Here is a 12,896-nt window from a genome sequence, read left to right as displayed (position 1 = left end):
TGGGAAATGTTGTCTTCCTGGGAAGTGGGAAGGAAGTATCTGGAGTGAAAAGTGAGGGTTTCAAAAGAGACCCTGCAAAACTGGTGGTTAAAAAAAGAAAACCTAATGCAGGAGGTTTCCTGGAAAATCCAGGATTTGGTATGTCTGACCACAGATGCGAGTCCTTAGGTTTGGGGCGCCCATATTCAGAATCTGTGCCTTCAGAATCGCTGCCAGGGCAGCTTAAGAGAGGGGTCCGCCAACCTGAAAGAGCTGGCAGCAGTGAGGTTTGTGATTTTGGACGCTCTTCCACAAATTGGAGGCAGATATGTAAGGATTATGACAGACAACAGGACTATGGTATCTCACATAAACAGGCAAGGAGGTACAAGATGGAAAAATCTAATGCAGGAACAAAATTGTGTCAGCGTCTGCAGTTCATATAAGGAAACAGAAAACATCCAGGCAGATTTTCTCACTAAGCATGTTATTTTTCAAGAAGAGTGGAGCTTGAGTCAGTCAGTTACAGACAGTTGGGGTGTTCTGGTCAGAACAGGAAAATTCATATTTTTCTCCCTAGATCAAAGGTGATCCCCTTGTGGAGTGGATGCTTTTCTTCACAAGTGGGATTTTCCTCTAGCTGATGCATTTCCTCTCCTTAATTCCGAGAGTCTAAAAAAAGATCAAGGATGATCAAGTGAGGGTTATTCTAATTGCCTCATTTTGGCCAAGAAGAGCCTGGTTTACCTGGCTGAGAATAATGTCAGTCTTGGACCCTTGGATACTACCGAAGGTCCAGGACTTTCTGTCCCAAGGTCCAGTTTTCCATCCGCAGATAAGAAAACTATCTGACTACATGGAATTTGAGAAGGACCTTCTAACAGGAAAGGATTCTCAGACACCCTGGTATCTATCCTTCTTAGGTAAGAAGAGTCACTATATCCATTTATGCTAGGGTTTGGAGGAGATGTTTAAAATTTTCAGGGTTAGATTTTAGGGATGTCCCTTCCCCAGCTCCAATGAATCAAATTTTAGAATTCCTCCAGAAAGGTTAAAATTAGGGTTAGCTGGTAGCACCCTAAAAATCCAGATTTTGGCTCTTTCTGCCCTTTTTGATCAAGACATTACAGCTAATCCGTGGCTCTCTCGATTTTTTAGAGCAATCAGTAGATCTACTCTGGTAGTTGCCTCTAAATTTTCCTAGTTTTGAGAGCTCTAACCAAACCTCCATTTGAGCCGATTAACTCCATCTCCATTAACTACTCGATTTTAAAATTGTGCCTCTTGGTAGCATTGACTTCAACTCGTAGAGTAGTGAACTCCAGGCTATATCTATAAGTCCTTTGTACACTTCTATTATGGTGATAGGGTGCTAATCCATCCAGATCCGGCTTTTTTTCCAAAGGTTGCATCATACGTCTCAAAACATTTTCTTTCCCATGTTTTATGAGAACCCCAGTACTGATAAGCAGTTGACTCTTCATTCTTTGGATGTCAAAAGATGTCTTGTTTGGTATCTATCGAGCACTAAAGATTGGAGAAAGTCTTCCTCAATGTTTTTTCTCTCTCAGGTGATGAGTAAGGGAAAATCAGCATCAAGGAGCTCATTGGCAAGGTGGATCACATTTGCTCTATCTGTAGCTTATACATCTTCTTGTCTGTCCCCTCCTGAAGGATTTAAAGCACATTCTACTAGTTCAGTGGCCACCTCATGGGAGAGAGGGCTTGTGCTTCTATTGAAGATATCTGTAAGGCTCTGATTTGGTCTTCTATCTCTACATTTTTTTAAGCACTATAGGCTGCATCTAAACTCTCCTGCTGGTCTCTTTTGGGAAAAAAATTACTTTTGGCTGTATCTCCAGTGATTTGCTCTTGTGGTGTGTTGTAGCTTAAGGGAAAAATTAAGAATATTCTTACCGTTTATAGTAAGTTCAAGAACCCACGACAGCACCCTTATTTTCCCTTCCTATCTTTCTTGGGGCCACTGGTGTACTTCATGGGTGTAGCAAAAAAAAAAGTTATTGTGTTTAGGCTATATATAAGTTAAACGTTGGCAGAGTTTCTCTCATGCTTGGAATTTCACACTGAAGTGGGAGGAGAGTCTCCGCATTTTTATGCTGCAAGTCTGTGGGGTTTGGATCCTCTCTCGTGGTCCTTTCGTGGGTTCTGGAAAAACAATTACCGGTAAGAGTAATCTTCATCTGGGGGGGAGCCACTAGCAGTCCATGATGGGAACGTGCCTCCCTAGTGCCACTTGCGATGCTCGTTGCCATAGTGGCTTGCTATTAGCAGCACTCCCCCCCCCCCCTTAGTCATCAGATGTTTTTATCCGCATGACAGGGAGATGCAGCAGTGGCCATGCGGCGATCAGGAGCAATGCTGGTGCCAAGGAGTGGGGTAGATATAATCTATCTGAAGGGCCCAGGCATTTTGGGGGGGCATTATAGGGGTTGGATAACCCCTTTAACCTTTTCATTGCATTATGGCAGGAATGTTTAGGAAGCTGTGCACAGACTGGTACTATCCCAAACTCAGATTTTCTACCACTTGTTTGGAAGACCAAATTTCTAATTTTGATTTGAACTCTTGGCGGTCAGAAGGTCTGTGTGTTCTCAAAGACTTATTTGATCCAGGGGGTGATCTTACATTCACCTACTTGAGGAATAACTTCTCTATTTCTCACACAGACTTTTATAAATCCTTGCAAATTTGTTCCTTTCTTCTCTTAGCCCTATATTTCCCAGCCTTTATTGCTTTGTCCCAAAGAAATGAGGTATCGCCTTTTTTTTTTTTTTTACCACCACCTTAATAATTCTGGGACATTTGTTAGGTCCATGCCTCTCCTCATTCAGCCTTACTAAATGACAATCTGCTTTCCAACTCATGAATAAACATTTTTGTATGTGTATCATTTCAAGAGGCAGATTTCAAGACATGTTTAAGATGGTATTACACCCCCTAAGGGTTACATCTTATGTATCCATCTGTTTCACCTTATTGTTGGAGGAAGTGTGATGCTAAAGAATCCCTTTTGCATACCTTATGGCCTTGTCCTGGTGTAGCTTCATTCTGGAAATCTGGAAATCTGCTAATGATTTGATCAAAGATGTTACCAAATTGTCTCTTTTTCTCACACCCGAATTGGTGCTTCTATTCATTAATATCGATCTGCTCCCACAACATTCTCATACAATCATAATGCATATACTGATGGCAACAAAATTAGTTATAACTCGCCATTGGAAGGAGATCTGTACAACTCTGATTCAGGAAATCATTACGCTAATGAACTTCACTTGCCAATATGAAAAAATGTTTTCTTCACAGCACAATTCCTTCAAGTAATTTACTTCACAGTAGCAGCTTTGTACCCTTGGCCCACACTTCACATCCTAACTCTATTTAGACTAGTTTTGAATACTGTATCGCTCTCATGTTTCTCTCAGCTTGACAGTCATAGAGGCTTACATGGCAAATTTCAAATTTCTTCCTCAACGTACCTGATATGTTCTTGATTTTTATTTTATTTTGGTTCTCTTTACTGTACTGTATACTGTTTCATTTCCTTTTTAATTTTTCTATTTTATTATATGCTAAATTCAGTGTATTGCTGGCTTCGTCTTAGTGTAACGCAGTATATTTGGATGTTAGCTTTATTGTCATGTAATGTTTTCAACGTTTGGTTTTACTGTTTCTTGTAAAACTCAATAAATCTTTTTGGACATTGAAAATTAAGTAAGTACTGTATATAGATTGAAAGAGGGTGTAGTAAATATTGGTAAAATGATAATACCCTTAATGTCTCCATGACAGCACACCTGAAATTTCCTTCCTCTGATAGGAAAGGAAGAACACAGAGAGGTTAAATCCTAACCCAGGGGTCTGCAACCTTTAAGACATAAAGAGCCACTTGGACCCGTTTCCGAAGGAAAAAAAAAACCTGGGAGCCGCAAAACCATTGCGACATTTAAAACAAATATAACACTGCATATATTGTTTCTTACCTTAATGCTATATACAGGATCGTGCAGTCAGCTGTCAATCTGAAGAAAAAAAGGACTTTTTCACTTAACAATGTAAAATATATTTTTGTAAATTAATAGCTAATTAAAATATTTAATTTACCTTTACCAGACCACCCCCAATCATGTGCCAGTAATACCAGACCCCCCCAATCATGTGCCAGTAATACCAGACCCCCCAATCATGTGCCAGTAATACCAGACCCCCCTCCAATCATGTGCCAGTAATACCAGACCCCCCTCCAATCATGTGCCAGTAATACCAGACCCCCAATCATGTGTAGTAATACAAGACCCCCCAATCATGTGCCAGTAATACAAGACCCCCCATCATGTGCCAGTAATACCAGACCCCCCTCCAATCATGTGCCAGTAATACCAGACCCCCCTCCAATCATGTGCCAGTAATACCAGACCCCCCCAATCATGTGCCAGTAATACCAGACCCCCCTCTAATCATGTGCCAGTAATACCAGACCCCCCTCCAATCATGTGCCAGTAATACCAGATCCCCCTCCAATCATGTGCCAGTAATACCAAACCCCCCTCCAATCATGTGCCAGTAATACCAGACCCCCCTCCAATCATGTGCCAGTAATACCAGACCCCCCTCCAATCATGTGCCAGTAATACCAGATCCCCCTCCAATCATGTGCCAGTAATACCAAACCCCCCTCCAATCATGTGCCAGTAATACCAAACCCCCCTCCAATCATGTGCCAGTAATACCAGACCCCCCTCCAATCATGTGCCAGTAATACCAGACCCCCCTCCAATCATGTGCCAGTAATACCAGACCACCCTCCAATCATATGCCAGTAATACCAGACCCCCCTCCAATCATGTGCCAGTAATACCAGACCCCCCTCCAATCATGTGCCAGTAATACCAGACCTCCCCAATCATGTGCCAGTAGTAATACCAGACCCCCCCCAATCATGTGCCAGTAGTAATACCAGACCCCCCCAATCATGTGCCAGTAGTAATACCAGACCCCCCCCCAATCATGTGCCAGTAGTAATACCAGACCCCCCCCAATCATGTGCCAGTAATTCCAGGGGCCCCCCCAAATTCCCCAATCATGTGCCAGTATAATACCATTATGTGCCAGACTGCCAGTTAAAAAAATAAATAATTAACACTTATACTTACCTCTTTGGAGCGATGCAGGCCTCTTCCGGCCTGTGTCCCGACTCCAGCGTTGTACGGCTCAGGTGGCGCGATGAAGTCATCGCGCCGCCTACGCCGGCCTCTGATAGGCTGCCGGCCTAGTAGTGCCGGCAGCTTATTAGAGGAACAGGAAAGGGACACACCTCCCTGCCCTGCTCATCCGCACAGCCTTCTGTTTGTATTGCTGTCCTGAGGACGGCGATGCAAACAGATCACTATGGAGATGAGCGCTTCGCTTCCACAATGGAAGCGCTCATCTCAGTGCCTGCCCAGCCGCCGCCGCACAGTGCCTGCCCCGCCGCCGCACACACACTGCTCATGCCGCACATACACTGCTCATGCCCATGCCGGAGCCGCGGCAAAGGTTCAAAAGAGCCGCATTCGGCTCCGGAGCCGCGGGTTGCTGACCACTGTCCTAACCACTTCATCTCCTCTCCTGTTGTTTTCCTGTTCTGTCATATAGCAGGCATCAGTGATGGCCAGTTCGCATTGTTCGCCCGCGAACACATGCGGGCTGCCATCTTTTCTCACAAGTCCGGCGAGGCACAAGTAAGCCCTTACCTGTGCCTGCGCCGCGAGCCGGTCTGAAACAAATGCGGTCACTGGGAGCAGGCAGTTCCGAGAACAGCCCGATGAAGGAGCCCGGCGGCTGTTCTTAGAACTGCCTGCTCCCGCTGACCGCAGTTGTTTCAGACCGGCTTGTGGTGCAGGTAAGGGCTTACCTGTGCCTCGCCGGACTTGTGAGAAAAGATGGCAGCCCGCATGTGTTCGCGGGCGAACAATGCGAACTGGCCATCACTGGCAGGCATACCAGAGAGGTTCTGCGAGTCTTCTGGGCTCCTGGCGGAGAGCCCAAGGATGGAGTTTGCAAAGGCAGAGTACTTCCCTCCTACTGAATTTAATTCTGCTTGGGCGCTGCATTGCAGTCAGTCCTGTGAAGATTCCCCTGATGGCATCCTGGGCATATCTAATTCAGGGAGCTAGTTGTGACAAGTTCTTTCTGGTCCTTCAGTGAAGATGTAGGATGTCTGGGTTACATGGGATGTCAGACACAGTGCTGCATGTCACTTCTGTTGGGGTGCGCTAGGAGCATTTAAGTGAAGAGAGATGCACGAGATGGCATGGATCACAGCTCCTCATTGCAGAAGATATTTATTTCTTCTTGTGTGGCAGAGGCTGGTAAAATGTCTACTCAGGCTAAGCCAAGCTCAGCTTCAGCTGAGCCTTCCACGGTCCATTGAGTAGCCTGACAGTAGGTTTTATTATTGGGGTAATGTGGTTGACTCTTCTCTCTGTTGTGTTTCAGGGGAGACAAGGAGTCATCCTCCTTTACAAAACCCAGATCCAAAAATGTGGGATTTCTACTTTGTTTGTCATCTGCTTATACTAAACCCCTGTTCAAAGACTGTACTTCTAAAGTGGTGTAACAGGAAAACCCATCTTTGCTGACAATAAAAAATGATTGATTATGAGTAAAGTCAGTCTTCTCTGGCTACCAGTGTTCTAAATAGATTCCAATGGCACACCACGTTAAAAGTGTGATTGCAGGAGATGTGTCCCAAAGCAGAAAAATATAAAACAAAGACTGCCGCACTTCCACCAAGTTGCAAGCAGTGTTTCATTCTTTATTGTGTGGACTCCCAGCACATATATTTTAAACATTTTCAGCCGTGGGCCTTAATCAAAGTACTGGAAAGCTTCATAGAGTGGCTGGGAAAGGAAGGTTACTTCCAGATGGCAAGTATAAAGGTTATGGCAGCACTGACTAGAAATGGGTGCACATCCCGCTTAAGAATGGGATGCATAATAAATGGATGTCATAGGACAGAAAATGTTGTTTGTTTATGTTAGCTTTATTTTCTTAACTGTATTATAGTTACATTCTATCAATATATTGTCCATTGTTATAATATATTCAGCTTCATCATCACGTAGTTTTATTCATTGTTTTATATAACTTCCCCATTATAGTTCTCTGCCACCCATTTCTGCAAAGATTGGTCAGAGTAGTCAGGATAAAGTTAACTGGTATAAAATTGATAGATTATTATTTGTTTCCCTGTACAGGTATTTAATATTACATTAAATGTTTATTTAAAGTTTATTTTGATGTGTTGTCTATCGAATCTACCTTTTAGGGACTTTCCTCAACCTCAGTGGTTAATCCAGGAGATATTGGACATTTAGGATCAGAAAAAAAAGTGAGCAGTGGTAAGTACTGATAATCTAAAGTAGCAAAAAAAAATTTGAATTATGAATCACAGTAAGTCCTTTGCATGAAGTTGTTTTGACACAGTTATATCATATCCACATTTTAGTATTGATATTAGGTTCTTATTAGGCAAGAAGATATTTTTTCATGAACGAGCAGTGGTCAACAGTTCAGCTCGTTGTATTCATTCAGACGTTGTTTAGTTACACCAAAAAATTAATCGTTAAAGCTCATAATACTGACACAATAAACCCTATCCCATAAAATCAATTAAAAGCCATTAATGTTTTTTAATTGGTTTTCTAGGTTAAGGTTTAATGTGTCAGTATTGTGATTAACCCCTTCCCGACACATGAGATAATAGTACGTCATAGCGGGAAGTGACTTCCCGCAATATGACATATTACTACGTCATGCATATCGGGCGGGCACCAGAACAGCATGCGCCCGATCAGTGCAGGGGCCCTGCTGTGGATCAACTCATTCTATGCGGCGGTCAGCACTGGCCGTGGCATAGAAGGTGTTTGTGGCGGGTAGAGCATTCCCATCGGGTCCCCGCGCTGCATAGGCATTGGGACCTGCCTTCTATGGAAAGCTAGGAGATCCAGCTCTTGTATTACACAGTCTAAAACACAAACAGGCAATGCATTACAATACAGATGTAATGCATTACAGAGAATATCAGACCCCCAAAATTTAAAGTCCCAGAGTAGGGGAAAATAAAATAAAAACTGTAAAAAAAAAAAGTATTTTAATAATAAAATAAAAAAAACACCCTTTTCCCCTAATTTTGCAAGAAAAAATAGAAAAAAAGAGAAAACAAACATATTAGGTATTGCCACATTCGTAATGACTGGCTCTATAAATATATCACATAATCTACCCATCAGATAAACACTGTTAAAAAAAAAAGCCAAAAAAGCCTTTTTTGTCACCTTACATCACAAACGAACGCAACCCCAAGCGATCAAAAAGTCATATGTACTCCAAAATAGTACCAGTCAAACCGTCGCCTCATCCCGCAAAAAGTGAGCAATCACCCAAAAAATAAAAAAAAACTATGGCTCTCAGAATATGGAGAAACTAAAACATCATATTTTTTTTGTTTCAAAAATGGTTTTATTGTGTAAAACTTAAATAAAAAAGGATACATATTAGGTATTACCACCTGCTCTATAATATCACATTACCTGACCCCCCAGGTGAACACCGTAAAAAAAAAAAATTTGCAAAAAATAAGCTATTTTTTTTTGTCACCGCACATCACAAAAAGTGTAGTGATAAGCGATCAAAAAGTCATATGTATCTCAAAATAGTATCAATCAAACCATCATCTCATCCTGCAAAGAATGAGCCCCTACATAACACAATTGCTGAAACGATAAAAAAAAACTATGGCTTTCAGAAAATGGAGACACTAAAACATTTTTGTTTCAAAAATGCTTTTATTATGTAAAACTTAAATAAAAAGAAGTATACATAGTTACATAGTTGATACGGTTGAAAAAAGAAATAAGTCCATACATATAAGGTATTGCCACTTCCGTAACGACCTGCTCTACAGGTGCACAAGAACTACCTCCAGGTGAACGATGTAAAAAAAAAAAAATTATTTAAAAATAAAAACTGTTCCAAGACAACCAATGTTTTGGTCACCTTGCCCCATAAAGTGTAATATTGAATGATCAAAAAAATCACATGAACCCAAAAATGGTACCAAAAAAAGTCAACTCTTTCTGCAAAAAAAGAGCCCCAGCACAAGACGATCAGCAGAAAATTTAAAAAAATCTGGCTTTCAGAACATGGAGACACAAAAACATGCTATTTTTTTCAAAAGTCGCTTTATTGTGTAAAACCAAAATAAAATTTTAAAAAATTGCACCGATCTTAAAATTATTTCCAAGGTATAGTCAATTATACATTCCGATCAATGTGGCTTCATTCCGGGGAAGAATACTCATTATAATATAAGGCGTATCTTCTCTAGTATGCAAGTGACGGGGGGGGGTGCCTTCGTTCCATATTATTATTGGATGCCACTAAGGCCTTTGACAGGGTGGAGTGGGGCTTCCTCTGGACAACATGAGGTATTTTGGAATTGGGGATCATTTTATTGATCTTACACGAATGCTGTATGCAAACCCTGCGGCTCGGATTAGTGTTAACCCAATCCGTCTTATTATTGAGAAGTATGCGTCAGGGATCCCCTCTATCTATATTTTTTGGAGCCCTTGGCCTTAAAGATCAGGCAAGATGATTTAATAAGAGGTTTTGAAGAAGATTGGAGTGTAGGAAAAGTGTCTTTATATACTGACGATATTCTGTTTTGTTTGGGGGATACCCCGAATACCTTACCGAAAATTATTCACAGGGTGGAGGAGTTCGAGGGTATGTCAGGGTTGGATATTAACTGGAACAAGACTATCCTGTTTGTTGCTGCTAGAGGATATGAAGTTGGTTAATCCAGGGGGAGTGAGGATTTTGGGGTCACAAGAATCTTTTGAGTACTTGGGGATTAAAGTCTCTTCCTCTATAGATGGTTTTGTTCCACTTACCATCAACCCACAAATTAATAAAATAAAAGCTAAAATTTCGATCTGGTCTAAACTGCCAGTCTCAATGGCTGATTAATTTCACTCATTAAACTGATTATTCTCCCCCAATTTTTGTAATTGTTTATGGCTGCACCAGTTTGGATTGATAACAGCACGTTCTCACTAATTGACAAGTTATTAAATTAACTAATTTGTGGGAGAAAATGTGTTAGAATGAAAATGAAATACCTGTACTACCCTATTAGTTCAGGAGGATTTGGGTGCACTTTTTTTTAGAGGTTATTATTTAGCAGCTCAGTGACAAAGGATAAGAGAATGGCAACTTGACCCCATGTTAAACGATTAGGTTTATAATTCAGGATATAATAATAATAAAATGTATTTATATAGCGCCACCATATTCCGCAGCGCTTTATAATTTCATAGGGTTCATGTACAAAACAAAAGTAACTGGCTACTATGCAACCGAAACACTAGGAGTCAGGGCCCTGCTCGCAAGAGCTTACAATCTATGAGGATATAAAAATATATTTGTGCTGTTGGAATCTGGATAACTGAAGCAAAGCAGGGGACCTACATGCTGTGCCATGGTGAATCCGTTACTAATAATACAACCATCTACATCCGTTATGAACAGATCCGGTTGTATTATCTTTAACATACCCAAGACAGATCCGTCATGAACTCCACTGAAAGTCAATCGGGAACGGATCCGTTTTCTATTGTGTCAGAGAAAACGGATCCATCCACATTGACTTGCATTGGGGGTTATAACGGATCCGTCTTGCTCCGCATCCCAGGACGGAAAGCAAACTACAACATGTTGCGGTTTCCTTTCTGGTCGGCGAACGCAACTAAACGGAATAGAATGCATTTTGGAGCATTCCGTGATGTTCAGTTCAGTTTTGTCCCCATTGACAATGAATGGGGACAAAACTGAAGCGTTTTTTCCCGGTATTGAGCCCCTATGACGGAACTCAATACCGGAAAACTTAAACGCTAGTGTGAAAGTAGCCTTAGTAAGATTAATTGGTTTAGATATAGACAATTATATTCTGCTTATATCTCTACAGGTCAATCTCTGCTATTTACAGTAGAACATAATAGATTAATAGACACTTTGATTAAGGCACAGGAGGGGAAGATTAAATGATCAGATATATATATGGGCTTGATCCATGGCTTGGCATGTAAGGTGGCATTTCCTAGTTGGGTGAGATGGAGACGTGAGGTCCCTGCATTGGCACAGGCAAATGTCACTGCTGTATCATGGTATTGTTGTTCACAGTGACACGTGTGCCGTGCATGCTGGTTGCCAGGGGAAACGTGTTGTTGTTGCAGCATGTTTTTACCTTCCTTCTTTCTCCTGGTTCTTTCCCTGTCTGGTACTGGTGGGGTTAACTACTTGGCTGGGTGTGGCCACTAGGATCTTATATTGCCTGTGGCTTTCATGATGGAGTCAGTTGTCCTCCAGCCTTTGTTGGTGCTGGATCTAGGCAGTTACTGGTGTGCTGGTTCCTGTGTTTGTACTGTGTCCTGTTTGGTGTGTGGGCTCCAGTACATATGCATGGGTTCCAGTCGTGTGGCTGCGGCAGGTAAGTGTGTTGTTCTAGTTCTTACCTGCCGATCCAATAGCTGTTCAGGGTCTCCTCTTTTCCCTGCATCTAGGCCGGGTGAGACTCCTGTTCTTCCGTATCTTGGAGGAACAGGTTGTCTCACTCCCTTTCATTATTTGTAGGGCTGTTCAGGGATTCCAGGGTCCGAGATTCCTGGGTATGAGTCGTCCTACCATCTGGGTCCGCTCATACGGTGTGAGGAGTCAGGGCCAGGATTAGGGTGGCTGTAGGAGGTGACCTGCTCCCTTTTCCCTGTGTCCAGGCCTAGTTGTCATCCCTGTTTATTCCACTGTGTTCGGTGGGGAGTTTCCCTTACTCCCCACCGTGATAGCAGATTGGGACAGGATTTATAGGAACATGAGCAGATGTTAAGTTAATGCCAATTATACTGTAATACAATTCCATTTTGTACACTGGCTATATTTATCTCATGCTCGAATAGCATGGATCAATGGGGGCCTAACTCGGGTTGCCCTAGGAGCGACTTCATGCATTGAAAGACAGCGACAGCTGTCCAAGTGGCTATGTTAGGGGACACAGAGAAAGATCAGGGATCAGCTTATAAGTATAAACTTCTTTCAATGGTATTCGTGCTGACTAGAGTGATTACACCGCGCAACAATGATTTTGCTACTGAGGAAAAAAAAAAGTGATTTATACTAACATGAGCGCGCTGATTCCAAATATGAACTCGGAATTTGCCTGACACGTCTAGATTTTAACCCCTTAAGGACTCTGGGATTTTCCATTTTAGCGTTTTCGTTTTTCACTCCCCGCCTTCTCATAGTCCTAACTTTTTTATACTTCCATTCGCATAGTCTTATGAGGGCTTATTTTTGCGGGACAAATTGTACTTTCTAATGGCACCATTTACGTTTGCATACCATGTAGTATGAAGCGGTAAAAAAATTCCAAATGGGGTTGAATTGTGAAAAAACACTGTACACTGTGCGGTAAAATTGACCTATTATCTTCATTCTCCAGGTCAGTACGGTTACAAGGATACCACACTTATAACCATATTCTTACCCCTATAACTTTTTTGCAGATATGTGTACAGGGCTGTGTGATGGCTCATTTTTTGCGGGACGATCTGTTCTTTTCACTGATACCAATTTGAAGTGTGTGCGACTTTTTGATCACTTTTTATAAAAAAAATTATTGGGTAGTTGAAGTGACAAAAAATGGCAAATTGGCTGTTTTTATATTTTTTTCCCATTACGCCATTTGCCGTTTGCCATTAATATTGTTATATTTTAATAGTATCGGCGATGCCCATGATCTTAATTTTTTTTAATTATATTATTTTTTTAAGTAAATGGGGATGATTTGAACTTTCTTA

General features: G+C 41.7%; 1 protein-coding gene across 1 annotated transcript in view; it reads left to right on the top strand.

Annotated features, from left to right (window-relative positions):
* The window catches only part of DNAAF6 (dynein axonemal assembly factor 6), a 167,746-nt gene that overhangs the window by 59,134 nt on the left and 95,716 nt on the right, over positions 1-12,896 (top strand). Inside the window, exon 3 of the mRNA XM_040405107.1 lies at positions 7,310-7,382. Within this exon, the coding sequence (XP_040261041.1) occupies positions 7,310-7,382 (73 nt within the window). The remainder of the gene's footprint in view (positions 1-7,309; positions 7,383-12,896) is intronic.

This window comes from Bufo bufo, chromosome 8 (genome assembly GCF_905171765.1).
Source record: "Bufo bufo chromosome 8, aBufBuf1.1, whole genome shotgun sequence".
NCBI lineage: Eukaryota > Metazoa > Chordata > Amphibia > Anura > Bufonidae > Bufo > Bufo bufo.
Note: the sequence above shows the minus strand (reverse complement) of the source record. Positions and strands in the feature narration are given on the sequence as shown.